We start from the raw sequence: 17912 nt of genomic DNA, 5'->3' as shown, positions 1-17912 counted from the left end.
CTGAAAGGCACTATCATTGAAGACACACTAAGGGCAAACCACAGCAAATGTTTGCTTAAGACCTGACCATCATTACAATCTTAGGGTGCTAGGGATTAAAGGCATTTAGCAATGACATTTTTGGACAGTAGCAGTATGCTAATGAGTACAATTAGCTCTTCATTCCAATAAGACAGAAATGTCAAGGTCTCCTGGTTAGTCTCCCTGCCTCCAATCACCAGGTAGCTCCCAGAATGATCGTTTAAAAATCCTGATCACGTCCCTCTATTCAAAATTCTCCAGTGGCTCTCCGTTTCCTATAGGTAAAAGATACGCTCATTGTGATATATATATACCATTTATGATCTAACCTTGCTTTTCCACTCTCTCATCTCCCCCACTCTGCCTCCTTTCACTCTGCACTTAAGCTACTCTGCGTTAATTACCTGTAGTTAATTGAACATTCACTTGTCTATCAAGCTCCAGGCCTTTGTACATACTCTTCCCTCTACCTGGAATGTGCTCCCTTGCTTGTTAATCTGGCAAACAACTACTCCTCTTTCAAGCTCTGCTCAAAACCTTAGTGATTCTCTCCTAGACTCCTCCAGGCAGAGGATTTCATTAAGCCTTTAAATATCTGCAGCACAGCAACTTTCACATGGGCTCTTAAGAGTCCAGCCCCACGTCTGTCTTTGAAGGACCAGGAGTCCTTGAAGACAGAACTGCTATTTCTAGCATGTAGTCTGGTTCCTAGGAGATAGCTGGTGCTCAACAAATGTTTGCTGAATAAAAGTATTAAAGCCCAAATAAGTGGAATATATGTTTCTATGTAAATTGTAATTTCAATCTTCATCCCTAATTTTTTTCCAAGGCTCCTGATAAGTAATATACATGAGAATGGAAAGGGAGAGGACAAAAGAAGAGACGATCATTTCCAGACTAGGACATATACATTGGAGTTTATAAATATAGATGCCACTCACCACCACTGTGCACCAGCCTTGTCAAAGGAGTAGGCCTCTTACTGGCTGAACCTAGCACTCACTATACCTCACCCCCTGGCAGCAGGCACCAGCAGCTTAGGAGGAAGAGTCCTAATCTACACGAGCATTATTACTGTGCTGGGTCCCAACACAGTCAAATGTAAGCAACAACTGGCAAACTAGAGGGGACAGCAACTTCATGCTGAATGATAAAACAAAGCTGACCTCCAAAGACCATTTCCGGCTTAGCCTCAAATAAAGAGATACACAGACCACTTTAAAGAATGTCAGTGGTGTAGCAGCCGACAGACTCAATTTACGTAAGATCTCAATAGTGAAAACCTCTCCAAGAACGGAGATTGTATATTTGGGGGTAAATTATCTATGTAATTTGAATATTGTACTCTGCCAACTAATTCCAGTATATGGGAAACTATTTTTAAATGTGAATGCAGCTAACTTAAAAGATAGGGACACAGTCTATGATTTCTTTTTAAATAGAAATAATTACATTTTTAGGAAGTATAACAAATGCTCAAACAAATGTTCAAAACTGTCCCTCTGTTTTTTTTTTTCTAACATCCAGATAATCTAAGAATATGCAATTCTTTAATTTTTGGTTCAAACCATTAACTTTGCGTTGTGTGGAATAATGTCTAGCCCATAGAAGTTCCTCAATAATTATTTGTTGAGTAAATAAACAAATGCTAATGTATTCTTGAGAATGATTTTTTTTTAAAGCTGCCATTTATGACGACAATATTCCAAAATTACAACATCAAGGCCAGCAATGTAATGACATTCTTTTAAGTACCCCTTAAAATTTAACACTGATGATCAATACACTGCCAAAGGAAGTTCTGGAGACAGAAGACTTTCAGGTGTTTTCTTTCAGTGTTTGAAGGGTGTAGCCTTAAGGAGATGCTCCAGGTAAGTAAGATGAGAAATGCAGACAGTTTCTTGTGGGGACGTGTAGAAAGGAAACTAGGCACGGTTTATATTATTCCTTAATTAGGAAACCCCTAGATTAAGCCTTATATTAGGAAAAAAAGACAGCTGATTAATGGAACACATAAAGTGGGACTTAAAACTTTCCTATATGAACTTTTCTGAGAGCTCGATTTCCCTAACCTAGGAATTTTATAGAGTTAAAAGCAAAAGTTATTTTTGGCTCATTCATTCAAACATGTTCTTAGCACCTATTGTGTGTTTTAGATAATGTGCTAGGTTGTAGGCACACAGAAGAGGAGCAAGCCAAAAATCTGTCAAGTAGATGGAAACTTGATAGATCTTCATAAAAAGTAATGGATAGAGTGCTCAGCTACAAAGTGAGTGAAGGAGAGCTAAAGTCACCAACTTATTTCTAACAGAGTAGCAGTCATTACAAGCTCCTGATTTTAGCAGGCTGATAAAGTAGTCAGGTGTGCCACATAAAAAATTAGCAATATCTCTTCTGGACATTTTGAGACAGACATAAGAAACATGATGAAAATGTTGAAGGTCTGACTAAAAAAACCATTCTATCGGGGCTGGCCTGGTGGCGCAAGCGGTTAAGTGCGTGCGCTCCGCTGTGGCGGCCCGGGGTTCGCCGGTTCGGATCCCGGGTGCGCACCGAAGCACTGCTTGGCAAGCCATGCTGTGGTGGCGTCCCACATAAAGTAGAGGAAGATGGGCATGGATGTTAGCCCAGGGCCAGACTTCCTCAGTAAAAAAAAAAAAAAAAAAAAAGAGGAGTATTGGCAGGTGTTAGCACAGGGCTGATCTCACACACACACACAAAAAAATGCTATCACTTCTTTGAGAAGTCATTTTGGGTGGCAGATATCCTGCTAAATTCAGTTTGGGGTGGATTAAGGTGTCATAGATCAGAGTTTGTTCAGTGATCTCATGTCACCATCACCGAAAGTAAAACTATCACTCTGTAAGTGGCAACCTTCCTTTTTTTTGTTTTTAAGTAGAGCAGAAACTTTATTCATCGATCAATGAATGGAGGAGGCAGAGTTCATGCTCTAAAACACCTTCTCCGGGGCACCCTTCTTAAGAAGCTGTCAAGTTGCATAAAGACCAATATGATTTTTGTGCCCAGAGAAGAAAATACAAATCTCCCACATAACTGATTCTTTCAAGCAGTGCTGTCCAACAGAACTTTCTGTGATGACAGAAATATTCTATATCTGCATGTCTAATACAGTAGCTACTAGCCACATGTGGCTACTGAGCACTTGAAATGTTGCTAGTGAGACTAAGGAACTGAATTTTTATTTATATTTTAATGAATTTAAATGTAAATAGCCAGATGTGGCTAGTGGCTACTGACCCTATTGGACAGTGCAGCTCTAGAATCCAGTTAGGAACAAAATGAAGTTTGCTTTATTCATGTTAAGGACAAGAAAAAAGACACGTGAATTAACCCTGGAGAGTAATCTCAAAGGTAACAAGAAAAATGTATGGTTCGCCTAAGTCAGTAGCTTTTTGTGGGAAGGGCTAATCACAACAGCTCTTGTTATACCACAGGGGAGCAATGAGACTGTCTCAAGGCTAGAGATCTAATGGGAGATTTCCAAGTAGGGTAAACAAAGCCTATTCCACTTGAAGTTTTTTCTTCCTTTTAACTTATTAGTTTTCAGATCTAAGAAATGTGGGAAGTACAAAACAAATCCAAACCATGTCCTTTTGTTCTACTATAATTAGCAGACCTTGAGAGACCGGGTCTGTCACGGTTATGTTGCTATTATCTGTCATCTCTCCTCTGGTCCCTGTTAGCCACCTTGGGGTCCTGTATCCTGTATCACGTTTCACACCTTCAGTCATTAGTTGTGCAGGCAGCCCACAACTTTTTGGATTTATATTTTGTTGGTCTGCTTATTCAACATTTCTAATAAACATTTAAAATTATTTCCACTTTATTCTACATTTTCTGGCTAGCATATCAAACATATTTATTTATTTATTTATTTTATAATTTTATTTATTTATTTTTTTCCCCCAAAGCCCCAGTAGATAGTTGTATGTCATAGCTACACATCCTTCTAGTTGCTGTATGTGGGACGCGGCCTCAGCATGGCCAGACAAGCAGTGTGTCGGTGCGCGCCCGGGATCCGAACCCGGGCTGCCAGCAGTGGAGTGCGTGCACTTAACCGCTAAGCCACGGGGCCGGCCCAATATCAAACATATTTAAAGGAGAAAGCAACAGCGTATTGTTGGGGAAACATAAAGGAACTTCACGATTATTAAGCACTTCTATGTACCAAGTGCTTCTTTCCCCATCAGTTTTACAAAGCAGATGTTACGATTCCCTCATTTCCGACGAGGAGATTGAAGCTCAGGAATGGTAAACAGCTGAAGCACAATCATGTAGGTGGGCAATGACACAGCTGTCATATGAGACAAGATCTGTCTGATCCCCCAAACCTATGGTTTTTTCCTACTATATTACACTGCTTCCTAAGCCCACTTTACAATGTAATTTTCAGAAATAAATTCCACAGTAAACATGATGGTAACCCTTAACTTTCCTCCCTCAAGTTCTTCCATCAGGCCATCGATCCTCTGCCTCATTTGAAAAAGAAAAAGAAAGAAAGAACGTGGTGTTTATGGAATGGTTCTGGAATATTTAAAAGGATCTAAAGCTATTAAGAAGTTTTGTTTCCTTTCAGTTTTTAAATACACACAAAAAATTTTTTTAAGCTACCAGGGCTTTAAATCATAAGAAATTACCTGACGGGACAGTTTAAAACTTCATGCAAATGATTTGTTGAAAGTATTAAAAAAGGTAAGTTCCAAATGCCACCTAAAATATTTGTTCAATTAGGAAAAATAACAACAACAGCAAAACAAAAAATTAAAAAAATAAAAACACCTCAGTTTGTAGAACTGATGGAGTCAAACCTATCTATTACTCAGTTATTATTTTGCTCACATAGTAAAACCTTTCCAAAGAAGCAACTAATCATGTATCATGCCCTATGGAGTCAAGTACAGCAACTTACAAACTTAAGGAAAACTAGACAACATTTTATGAGCATCACATACTTTTAAAAGTAAAGCATGGGGCCGGCCTGGTGGCATAATGGTTAAGTTCGTGAGCTCTGCTTCTGGTGGCCCAAGGTTCACAGGTTTGGATCCCAGGCATGGACCTACGCACTGCTTATCAAGACTCACTGTGGCAGGTGTCCCACATAAAGTAGAGGAAGATGGGCACAGATGTTAGCCCAGGGCCAATCTTCCTCAGCAAAAATGAGGAGGATTGGCAACAGGTGTTAGCTCAGGGCTAATCTTCCTCACCAAAAAAAAAAAAAAAAAAAGTAAAGCAATAGCTAGAAAGAAAGCTATCTTTCTGATTGGGTATCTGTAACCTAGTATTTTTGTACTCTAAGTAATCATAATCTTTTTTAAAAAGTCTTAAATTTTGTATCTCAAAGTAGATGACTTTAAAAAAAAGGGAGACAGCTATAGTCCTTCAGTATTTTACCAGAATTTAGTGGTTATGATCATTATAGTCTAGTGGTTTAGACCACCTGGGTTCCAATCTTGGTTCAATCCTTACTGGTTCTGTGACCTTGGGCAAGGCACTCTGCCTCACTTCCTTCATCTGAAAAATGGGGATAATAGGGCTAGCCCCATGGCTTAGCGGTTAAGTGCACGCGCTCCACTACTGGCGGCCCGGGTTCGGATCCCAGGCGTGCACCGACGCACCGCTTGTCCGGCCATGCTGAGGCTGCATCCCACATACGGCAACTAGAAGGATGTGCAACTATGACATACAACTATCTACTGGGGCTTTGGGGGAGAAAAAAAAAAAAGGAGGAGGATTGGCAATAGATGTTAGCTCAGAGCAGGTCTTCCTCAGCAAAAAGAGGAGGATTAGCACGGATGTTAGCTCAGGGCTGATCTTCCTCAGCAAAAAAAATAAAGAAATGAAAAATGGGGATAATAATTCCTAAGGTTGTTGTGAGGATTAAATGAGTTAATATATGTAAGGCACTTGGAATATTCATGGAAGTAATATTCTTTTTATCTAATAATTTATATAACTGAGAAGACAAATAAAATAATTTAACTGGTTAATGGATATTTTTAAGGAAGAGACGCCATAAGATACCATACAATCAGTAAAAATTAGTGTATATTTTACTGAGGACACCATGAAAGAAATTTTGCTGCAGTCAGAATGTCTGAAAGATAATTCCTGATATATTATGCTGTTTGAGGACATATTATAGTAAATAAACAATATTTTTTTCATCTCATAATACGCTTCATAAAATATAAAAGAATGGGCAAAGTTCAGCAAGCTGCTTGACTATAAAATCTATTCCAACTGGAAAATGGTAACCAAGATGGTTGCTTGAGTAAACCGTAGTATGCTCTCTCCTACCCACAAATCATATAAGGCTTCTAGAACTTAGACTGGAAGTCCTTTTCCTTACAGAATGTATTTTCAACTGCATGTGGGTTGTTGTGCTTGAGGTTCCCAAAAGGACATTTTAGAGCATTTCTCCTACAGTATTACCTCAACCTTTTGGCCTTCTTAAGGACTCCTTTATTTCCAAGTACACTAGCTGATCTTACAATGATTTTTCCTTACAATAAACTGATGAAGAAAAAAGACAAAGAAGAAAGGAGATGAGAAACTAGGCAGAAGAATGCTTTGATATTATACACCACTGGTTTCCAAACAGGTGTAAGAGTTGGTCAGTGGTCCCTAAGAATCTTGCTAGTGCATGTGTAGTCCAGCTCATGGTACTCAACTCTCCTGATTTCACGGGAGAATAGCGCTACGAAATCCTTATCCGGCCCCAGGCTTTGCTTTTCAGAAGGAATAAACTATGAGACACTAAAGGGAGGGAGACAGATCAGAAGCCACTGGGCACTCAAGGAAGAAGAGTGAAGAAGATTAGAAAGATGAAGAATCTTTGCATTGGCAGGCACCTTAGAGGTAATTTAGTTCAACCCTCTTCGTAGCGTAGGGTTCTCCTGCACTGCGTCTCTGAGAGATGGCCCCTCAGCCTCTGCTTACACACCTCCAATAACTGGGATCTTACTTCCTTGAGTCTGCTTGCTCCAAGCCAGAAGTCTGAGATATATCATAGATTTTCCACATCATTCATATCCAATTTATGTATTTTGCCTCTTATATAACTCCTAAATCTGTCCACTGTTCCCCCTCCTACTATCTTAGTTGAGGCCTCTGTCACCCTTTATGTGGTCCTGCAAGAGTATCCAAACACCAGATTTCAGGCTACCAAATAGTTCACCTCTAATTCATCCTTGCACAGCAGCCTGCTGAGTGGATGATCTAAAACACAATTCTAATCACATTATTCCTCTGCTTAAAACTCTTTGACAGCTCACTATTACAAACAGCAAAAAGTCTGAGGTTTTAGCTTGAAATGCATGATCTTGTCTAACTGTCCAGTTCACATTTCAGCAACACTAAATGGTTGTGGTATCTACAAGCACCAAGCTATTTCACATCTCCATGCTTTTGCTCACGTTGTTGCCTCTGGTTGGAATACTCTTCCTTCTCTCAGTCAACCAGCTAAATCACTTCAGGAATTATCTCCAGGAAGGCATCTTTTGACACCCTCCCCTGTGTAATATAAAAAATACTCTGTGTGTGTCTCTATCACTGCAATTATCATATTAGACTGAAATTACTAACAGGTTCATTTCTTTCCCTCCAGGTAGGTCCCTCAAGGCAGGGATCAAGTCAGACTCTTAGCACATGGCACAGGCTCATGGCAGGAGCTGTTTAATACATGCCTAGTAAACACCAGGACTTTTTCTTTCTTTCTTTCTTTTTTTTTTTTTTTTTATTGATGTTTTAATGGTTTCTAACATTGTGAAATTTTGGGTTGTACATTTTTGTTTGTCCATCACCATATATATGACTCCCTTCACCCCTTGTGCCCACCCCCCACCCCCACTGCCCCTGGTAACCACAGTCCAGGTTTCTCTGTCCATGTGTTGGTTTATAGTCCACATATGAGTGAGATTATACAGTGTTTGTCTTTCTCTTTCTGGCTTATTTCACTTAACATAATACGCTCCAGGCCCATCCATGTTGTTGCAAATGGGACGATTTTGTCTTTTTCTATGGCTGAGTAGTATTCCATTGTATATATATACCACATTTTCTTAATCCAATCGTCAGTCGAGGGACACTTAGGTTGCTTCCACTTCTTGGCTATGGTGAATAATGCTGCAATGAACATAGGGGTGCATAAGCCTCTTTGGATTGTTGATTTCAGGTGCGTTGGATAGATTCCCAGTAGTGGGATGGCTGGATCATAGGGCATCTCTATTTTTAATTCTTTGAGGAATCTCCATACCGTTTTCCATAGAGGCTGCACCAGTTTGCATTCCCACCAGCTGTGTATGAGGGTTTCTGTTTCTCCACATCCTCTCCAACATTTGTTGTTTTTTGTCTTGGTGATTATAGCCATTCTAACAGGCGTGAGGTGGTATCTTAGTGTTGTTTTGATTTGCATTTCCCTGATGATTAGTGATGTTGAGCATCTTTTCATGTGCCTATTGGCCATCTGTATATCTTCCTTGGAGAAGTGTCTCTTCATTTCCTCTGCCCATTTTTTGATCGGGTTGTTTGTTTTTTTGTTGTTCAATTGTGTGAGTTCTTTATATATTATGGAGATCAACCCCTTGTCAGATGTATGTTTTGCAAATATTCTCTCCCAGCTGGTTGGTTGTCTGTTCATTTTGATTCTGGTTTCATTTGTCTTATAAAAGCTCTTTAATCTGATAAAGTCCCACTTGTTTATTTTTTCTTTAGTTTCCCTAGTCTGGGTAGGCATGTCATCTGAAAAGATTCCTTTAAAACCAATGTCAAATAGTGTATTGCCTATATTTTCTCCCATGAGTTTTATAGTTTCAGGTCTCACCTTCAGGTCTTTGATCCATTTTGTGTTAATTTTTGTGAATGGCGATAGCACATGGTCCACTTTCATTCTTTTGCATGTGGCTGTCCAGTTTTCCCAACACCATTTATTGAAGAGACTTTCCTTTCTCCATTGCATGTTCTTAGCACCTTTGTCGAAAATTAGCTGTCCGTATATGTGTGGTTTTATTTCTGGGCTTTCAATTCTGTTCCATTGATCTGTGTGTCTGTTTTTGTACCAGTACCATGCTGTTTTGATTACTATTGCTTTGTAGTATGTTTTGAAGTCAGGGATTGTGATGCCTCCTGCTTTGTTCTTTTTCTTTAGGATTTCTTTAGCTATTCGGGGTCTTTTGTTGCCCCATATAAATTTTAGTATTCTTTTTTCTATTTCTGTGAAGAATGTCATTGGGATTCTGATTGGGATTGCATTGAATCTGTAGATTGCTTTAGGTAATACAGACATTTTAACTATGTTTATTCTTCCAATCCACGTGCATGGAATATCTTTCCATTTCTTTATGTCATCATGGATTTCTTTCAATAATGTCTTGTGGTTCTCATTGTATAGGTCCTTCACCTCCTTGGTAAGATTTATTCCTAGGTATTTTATTCTTTTTGATGCAATTGTAAATGGTATTATCTTTTTGAGCTCTCTTTCTGTTAGTTCATTATTAGCATATAGAAATGCCACTGATTTTTGTAGATTGATTTTGTACCCTGCAACTTTGCTGTAGTTGTTGATTGTTTCTAATAGTTTTCCAACAGATTCTTTAGGGTTTTCTATATATACAATCATGTCATCTGCAAATAGTGAGAGTTTCACTTCTTCGTTACCTATTTGGATTCCTTTTATTCCTTTTTCTTGCCTAATTGCTCTGGCCAAAACCTCCAGTACTATGTTGAACAGGAGTGGTGAGAGTGGGCAGCCCTGCCTCGTTCCTGTTCTCAGAGGAATGGCTTTCAGTCTTTCCCCATTGAGTATGATGTTGGCTGTGGGTTTGTCATATATGGCCTTTATTATGTTGAGGTACTTTCCTTCTATTCCCATTTTATTGAGAGTTTTTATCATAAATGGATGTTGTATCTTGTCAAATGCCTTCTCTGCGTCTATTGAGATGATCATGTGGTTTTTATTCTTTGTTTTGTTGATGTGATGTATCACGTTGATTGATTTGCGGATGTTGAACCATCCCTGCGTCCCTGGTATAAATCCCACTTGATCATGGTGTATGATCTTTTTAATGTATTGTTGTATTCGGTTTGCCAATATCTTGTTGAGGATTTTTGCATCAATGTTCATCAGTGATACTGGCCTGTAATTTTCTTTCTTTGTATTGTCTTTGTCTGGTTTTGGTATCAGGGTGATGTTGGCCTCGTAGAATGATTTAGGAAGTGTTCCATCTTCCTGTATTTTTTGGAATAGTTTGAGAAGGATGGGTACTAAATCTTCTTTGAATGTTTGGTAAAATTCACTGGAGAAGCCATCTGGTCCTGGACTTTTATTTTTTGGGAGGTTTTTGATTACTATTTCAATCTCTTTACTTGTTATTGGTCTATTCAGATTCTCCATTTCTTCTTGGTTCAATTTTGGGAGGTTGTATAAGTCTAAGAATTTATCCATTTCTTCTAGATTGTCCAATTTGTTGGCATATAATTTCTCATAGTATTCTCTTATAATCCTCTGTATTTCCATGGTATCCGTTGTAATTTCTCCTCTTTCATTTCTAATTTTATTTACTTGAGCCTTTTCTCTTTTTCTTAGTAAGCCTGACTAAGGGTTTGTCGATTTTGTTTATCTTCTCGAAGAACCAACTCTTTGTTTCATTATTCCTTTCTACTGGTTTTTGGTCTCAATTTCATTTATTTCTGCTCTGATTTTTATTATTTCTCTCCTTCTGCTGGCTTTGGGCTTTGTTTGTTCTTCTTTTTCTAGTTCTGTTAGGTGTAATTTAAGGTTGCCTATTAGGGCTTTTTCTTGTTTGTTAAGGTGGGCTTGTATTGCTATGAGTTTCCCTCTCAGGACCGCTTTTGCTGCATCCCATATGGTTTGATATGGCATGTTATCATTTTCGTTTGTTTCCAGATAGTTTTTGATTTCTCCTTTAATTTCATCAATGATCCATTGGTTGTTCAGTAGCATGTTGTTTAATCTCCACATTTTTGTCACTTTCCCAGTTTTTTTTTCATGGTTCATTTCAGTTTCCTAGCCTTATGGTCTGAAAAAGATGCTTGTTATGATTTCAATCTTCTTAAATTTATTGGGGCTTGCTTTGTTTCCCAACATATGGTCTATCCTAGAGAATGTTCCATGCGCGCTTGAGAAGAATGTGTAGTCAGCTGTTTTGGGGTGGAGTGCTCTGTATATGTCTACTAGGTCCATCTCGTCCAGTTTTTCATTTAAGTCTACTATTTCTTTATTAACTTTTTGTCTGGATGATCTATCCATTGCTGTAAGTGGGGTGTTAAATCCCCTACTATTATTGTGTTGTTGTTGATTTCTCCTTTTAGGTTTGTTAATAGTTGCTTTATGTACATTGGTGCTCCCATGTTGGGTGCATATATATTTATAAGTGATATGTCTTCTTGATGTAGTGTCCCTTTTATCATTATATATTTACCTTCTTTGTCTTTCTTAACCTGTTTTATCTTGAAGTCTACTTTGTCTGATATGAGTATGGCAACACCTGCTTTCTTTTGTTTGCCATTAGCTTGGAGTATTGTCTTCCATCCTTTCACTCTGAGCCTGTGCTTGTCTTTAGTGCTAAGATGTGTTTCCTGAAGGCAGCATATTGTTGGGTCTTGCTTTTTAATCCATCCTGCCACTCTGTATCTTTTGATTGGAGAGTTCAATCCATTTACATTTAGGGTAATTATTGATATATGAGGGCTTAATGTTGCTATTTTGTCACTTATTTTCTGGTTCTTTTGCATTTCCTTTGTTTCTTGTCCCATTTGTTTTGGACTGCCAATTCAGTTTGGTTGTTCTGTCTTATGATTCTTCTAGTTTTCTCTTTGTTTATCATATGTGGTTTTGCTTTGATTATTTGTTTAGTGGTTACCTTGAGGTTTGGGCAAAAAATCTTGTGTATGAGATAGTCCATTATCTAATGGCCTCCTATTTCCTTATACTAAGTCAATTCAGTCACTTTCCTCTTCCCCTTCTAAGTTGTTCTTGTTATACCTTATTCTATCTTGTGTTGTGGCTGTGTGTTTACAGTGATGAGGTTAAATTTATTTTTGGTGAATTTCTTCCTTTGATCTTTGAATTTAGTATTTAAGTGGTTGCTAACCTATTCTGGTAAAGATCTACTATTTTTCTGAGTTTGTCTACCTACTTTTCTCCTTCCTCCAAGCTTTGTGTTCCCTTTCTCTTCTTTTTTTCAGGCCTGAGGGCCTTCTTGAGTATTTCTTGTAGTGGGGGGTCTCGTCGCCATGAACTCCCTTAGCTTTTGTTTATCTGGGAGAGTTACTATTTCTCCATCATATTTGAAGGATATTTTTGCTAGATAGAGTATTCTTGGCTGAAAGTTTTTGTCTTTCAGTATTTTGAATCTATCATTCCAGTCTCTTCTAGCCTGTAAAGTTTCTGTTGAGAAATCCGCTGAGAGCCTGATGGGAGTTCCTTTGTACGTTATTTTTTGTTTTTGTCTAGCTGCCCTTAATATCGTTTCTTTGTCGTTGACCCTGGCTAGCCTTACCACTAGGTGTTGTGGTGAAGGCCTTTGTCTGTTAATATATATAGGTGTTCTGTTGGCTTCGCTTACTGGTATTTCCTGCTCCTTCCCCAGATTTGGGAAATTCTCAGCTATTATTTCCTTGAATAGGCTCTCTGTTCCTCTTTCCCTCTCCTCTCCCTCAGGAATACCTATAATTCTTATGTTACATATTCTAATAGAGTCAGATATTTCTCGGAGTCTTTCTTCATTTCTTTTTAGTCTTCGTTCTCTCTCCTCTTCCATCTGGAGTATATCTGTATTCCTGTCCTCTAAAGTACTAATTCTTTCCTCCATATTGTCAGCTCTGTTCTTTCAAGATTCCAGATTCTCCTTTATCTCCTCCATTGTGTTCTTCATCTCCCTCAGCACTGATTGGTTTTTCTTTATGATTTCAATCTCTTTTGTGAAGAAACTCCTAATCTCATTGAATTGTTTGCCTGTGTTGTCTCGTATTTCATTGAGTGTTTTTATGATAGCTATTTTGAAATCTCTGTCATTTAGTTTATGGATTTCTGTGTCTTCGGGGTTGATTTCTGGGTGCTTGTCATTTTGTTTCTGGTCTGGTGATTTCATATATTTTTGCATTGTGGTTCCTGTGTTGGTTTTGTTTTTCCTCATCCTGGAAATCTCTGGTTGCAATTTCCACCTGCCGCCACTGTCTGGTGGTAAAGGGCTGTGTAGTCTAAACCCCCTGCGCTCTGCCTGGGTTTTTCTGCTGCGATCCGCAGTTTTGTTTTTTTTTTCCCGCTGCGATCCACAGGTCCAGTCATTTGATTAGGTCTGCCGCGGATCGCTTGGTCTGGTCTGTCGCAGATCACTTGGTCTGGTCTGCCGCGGATCGCTAGGTCTGGTCTGGTCGGTTGAGCTGCAGAGTCCGGTTTGCGGGGAGGGGGGAGCTCTCTCTTTTGCCCTCTGGGTCCCTGACGTGGGAGGCTTCTCGTTTGCCCCTCTTTACCCGCTCTCTGGGGTGCTCAGATGTTGATGGTAGCCCTGTGGCTCCTCTGAGTCCTCTGTGCGGGAGTTTCCTACTGGCTGAGAGAGTCCGAAGAGCCACGGTTTCCCCGCCGAAGGCCGCCCCTCCCCTCTCTCTGAGAGCCGCACGGACCAGGATCGCTGATCTGATGGGGAGGGAGAGGAGTTCTCCTTACCTCTCCCGACTTCCTCCGGGGGCCCAGCACGTTCCGCTCTCAGATGTGCAGCAGTGTGGATCCCTCCGCTCTAGCTTTTCACTGTCTGGGATTCCGTTGTTGGTCTGTGACTGTTGCTTATGTTGTATCTTGTCGGGGGAAGAGTTCACGGGAAAGCTCACTCCGCCATGATGCTGACGTCACTCCTCTTTTTTTTTTTTTTTAAAGATTGTTTATTTATTTCTTCCCCCCAAAGCCCCAGTAGATAGTTGTATGTCATAGCTGCACATCCTTCTAGTTGCTGTATGTGGGACACGGCCTCAGCATGGCCGGAGAAGCGGTGTGTCGGTGCACGCCCGGGATCCAAACCCTGGGCCGCCAGCAGTGGTGCGCGTGCACTTAACCGCTAAGCCACGGGGCCGGCCCAACCAGGACTTTTTCTGATGTGAGTTAAAATTTATAACTCCAATTGTCCAACTTTTGCTCTATGGAGCAATAAAAACCATCCAAGGAAGTATAGCATTTGGCTAGTACATAAAAAGGCAAAGTTTACATATTACTTATATGACATTTGCACTTACCTAAGTTGCTGTATGTTGCACTACAAGGATTCACGTCCAGAGGATCTGAAACGTCTTCTTTTTCCTCTTCCCTTTCCAGTTCAGGTAGGGGCAATGCTGGTGTGACTGAAGTGCAGCCTCCGCCATCTTGCTTCACAGCAACAGTTCTTGAATCCCAAGGAGAAAAATCCTCTGTCACTTCATGGGTCACGTGACTGAAACGAATCAGACCAAACAAGTCACAGCGGCATTCAGAGGTCTTGTTAAAATTTAGATTTATGGAAGGCATATACTTGCCATAGCTGTAAATAACTGGCTCTATAGTCACAGCAATGGGTCATAAGCCCCAACATACTTGTCTGAATAGAAGGCAGTCCTTCATGCAGGCTGATCCTTCTATTCATCTTGATCTATACATACTAAGAACCCAGTTGGGTAGAGGAGGTATGGTAGGCTCAGAGGGACGTTTGAGAATAACAGGTAAGGAGTGGAATTGTTTTTAGGTAGGAGGTGGCGGTGGTGGTGGTAGGGAGAGCTGAATGCTTAACTGGTAAAAACCAGATACACTCAAGTATTTAGTAAGTTGTCAGCATGTTTACTATACGATAGTAATTATCAAATACTTTACATATTTATTTCATTTAGTATATAGTATTAACTACATACTAAAGTATTTAATATAAAGGATCAGGAATAAAGTTGAGATTAGACTACCTAAATAAGGAAGTTAAGCAATTATTTTAGTAGGTTTACCGAGGCCAGGAAGGTTTTGTTGTGGAGGACAGTAGCATCAACCTGATACAGCAGGTAAGGCAAACAGAAAAGAAAGTTCTGCATTCTAGTTAATCTTATCTATTAAAATGAATCTGAAGCATCCTGTTGGCCACATACCAGAGTATGGTCATCCATAATGCTTTGTTTCCTCAGTCTTGTTTCACTGTTGCCTGCTCATTTGCTTATAGCTATCTCTTCCAATCTTCCCCACTCCCCACCCTGCCTGAACTGTCAATTTTGTTGCTATAAAGTACAAGAGGATGGAATGTTCATTAAATGTTAGTCGAGAAAACTGGCCTAGTTAGAAAATCTCACTGGGTTGGTCAATGAAATAAACTCAAAATCAGGCATCTTTAATGGTTTCTGGGTCTACTGAATGTCTTCCTAGACTGTCACACACTCATCGTTTTTTTTTTTTTTATTAATGGGCAAAGAAAAAGAAGGAAACATATACTATCCCATGTTATTTCTGGATTTTCAATTGGCAGAGTCATGGTGACATTTACAAGTTTCCTTAAAAGAGGCACTTTGTTTGATCGTGTGTCATCAGAACATATATCACCTGTGGATTTGAGGAGTAGATCTGAAGGAGACGGAATACCTTCTTATCAATCTTTCATCATGGAAATTATACATGTGCCTGAACAGAAAAATAAGCCTTGAAGTCTGCTAGATATACAACTTCAAAAATATTCTTTCAAAGCTGGCAGAGCCAGAGGTCTCTGTATACTGGGAGTTAGCAACAAGTTGGAGATTCCTTTATGGGATCCAGCTTTTGGGGATAGCAATGAGGTGGGAAGGAATCACTCCATGAGCAATGAACAGGGTGGTTTATGTAAAGGAGGCCTCACACAGTAAAGCATGCTGCCTCTTCTTAATGGGCTGCCCTAAGTCATCAGCCCAAAAGAGGGGCTCCAAACAAAGCTGGTTTCTCATAATGGAGCATCACAAAATCAAAGTAACAAGGGGGCTCTACTTCCATGCCTTAGCAAAGATAAAGCAGACAGACACCTCTGAGACACTCTCAGATGCCACTTAGAGTCAAGACTGTAGATCACTGAATAGTTATCAATATGCTTCAGGAGAGGGAAAACGATCTTTGCTCGGCAAAAGTTAATATAAGCCATTTCTGATTTCAAAGCAAGAAATATAAAGTGATTTAAAGATAGCAATCCCCCTCAAGAGGAAAAACGTTAAACCTCCAGACATTCTCTTCTTAGTCAACTTAAGAGGTTTCCTAAAAAGCTGCTTTTAGGCTCCTAATCTCTGTAGGCTTGCTCTTGCCTTTTCTCTTTCTTCCCCCAGTCTCCTCGTTATTAGTAAAAGAACGCTCTCCTTTCCATTTGTCAAAAAAGGATTGGTGAAGGCTGGTTGAGAAACCATGACTCTACCCTTACCTGTCTGTTTTCCTCTGAGAGATTGGGCTATTTACAATGAGCCTCAGCTACTGTGAAAACCACTGAAAGAGTCGCTGCTATTAACCTGTGAGAAATTCCCTGGGCCTCTTCCCACATACATGAAACACAGCTCTGTGCTCTTAAAGGCTTCTCAGAACAAAATACGGATGCTAAAAAGCAAGAAATATTAAAGACTCACCTACTGTACTCACTCACACAATTTCCCATTAAAGGAAATTCTACGGGGCCTTCTTCAGTCAGTTAATCATGTTCTGAAGCTCTGATGAACCAGAGATCCCACTGAGTTCAGGAGGACTACGAGTTGGGCAAGATATAAAAAGCTCAAATTCTACACCTTCATATCACCCACTGTACCTTGACCTTTACCTTAGGGGTTTGGTCTGGGAAATGTGCCAAATTACCTTTACGGAGCTAAGCAAAGTGAAAGCTAGTCTTATTAACTCTGTGAGGACCAGGGCAGCACAATCTACATTCTACACAAAGATTAGTTTTCATAAGCACATTCTAAATAAGTGCACTGGTATATTAAATCACCAAGTAAAATCATTGTCAAGTATAAAGAACTATGGAAAGAGAGCTGATAAATGTAAAATCACACAGATTTGCAAATGGATGCTAAGATTTTAATCTCCATTTACAGTGACAGCGGTGTCTAAAAGGAAGAATTTTAAAAAATGCATCAATGATATGTCATGTCTTGATGCTTGAGGGAAGAACAGCTCTTTGTATGATTAGAATGGTAAGGGGGGGGAAGCGAGAGGTTTTGAGAGTTCAAGCTTGGATGTGATAACATGCTGTGACTAAAAAACGAAAAAGAATTGAGAACAGCATCAAAGAAGGTTGACTTAGTCACTATGTATAAGTAGACAAATAGTCCAGGAAATAAAAAGGAAGTAAAATCTTACAATGAATATTAGGCATATAAATTTTATAAGGGACTATAATTTTTGACCATTGATTTTTTTTTTTTACGTTTCATATTTAGATATAAAATCAGAAAACCCTCCCAAATAGTAAAATGACACTTTCCAAATACAGGCTTTACCTCCTAACAAAGTGGTTCACCACTGCCATTTCATTGGGAAATGTTTAATGTAATGGAGAAAACACCAAAATTTGAATCAAAGAACTCAGGTTCTGTTTGCCTATTACTTTGATCTTCTGTACAAACTAGATGACAACATCAGGAAGGAGATAATGAAGAAATGAAAATTTCCCCCATTTCATCCATGAGACAAGTGGTAAAAAATTCTTTAAAATAAAATGACAAGAAATCTCTTTAATACACTATATCTTAGCATATTTCTTGAAATAGCAAATAATGATGAGGGTAACTAGATTTTTTTCAGGCTAAGTACAATTCGTTATTCATTACTATAAAACAGAACTGTTAACTGATAGACGGCCCACAAAGAGGAAGTAATGGCTTTTCTATTTCTGCTATTTAATTTTATG

The 17912-nt window shown here is 39.3% G+C and overlaps 1 protein-coding gene across 12 annotated transcripts in view; it reads right to left on the bottom strand.

The window, feature by feature from the left end:
* PEAK1 (pseudopodium enriched atypical kinase 1) overlaps positions 1-17912 on the bottom strand; it is a 318270-nt gene that overhangs the window by 40588 nt on the left and 259770 nt on the right. For all 12 annotated transcript variants that reach the window (XM_087428738.1, XM_087428744.1, XM_087428740.1 and 9 more), the window contains one exon: positions 14287-14480. In XM_087428738.1, the coding sequence (XP_087284864.1) occupies positions 14287-14480 (194 nt within the window). The remainder of the gene's footprint in view (positions 1-14286; positions 14481-17912) is intronic.

Source organism: Ceratotherium simum, chromosome 3 (genome assembly GCF_057802395.1).
Source record: "Ceratotherium simum simum isolate JZ-2026a chromosome 3, ASM5780239v1, whole genome shotgun sequence".
Classification (NCBI taxonomy): Eukaryota; Metazoa; Chordata; class Mammalia; order Perissodactyla; family Rhinocerotidae; genus Ceratotherium; species Ceratotherium simum.
The sequence above is the reverse complement of the archived record's forward strand: the minus strand, read 5'-3'. Positions and strand labels throughout refer to the sequence as shown.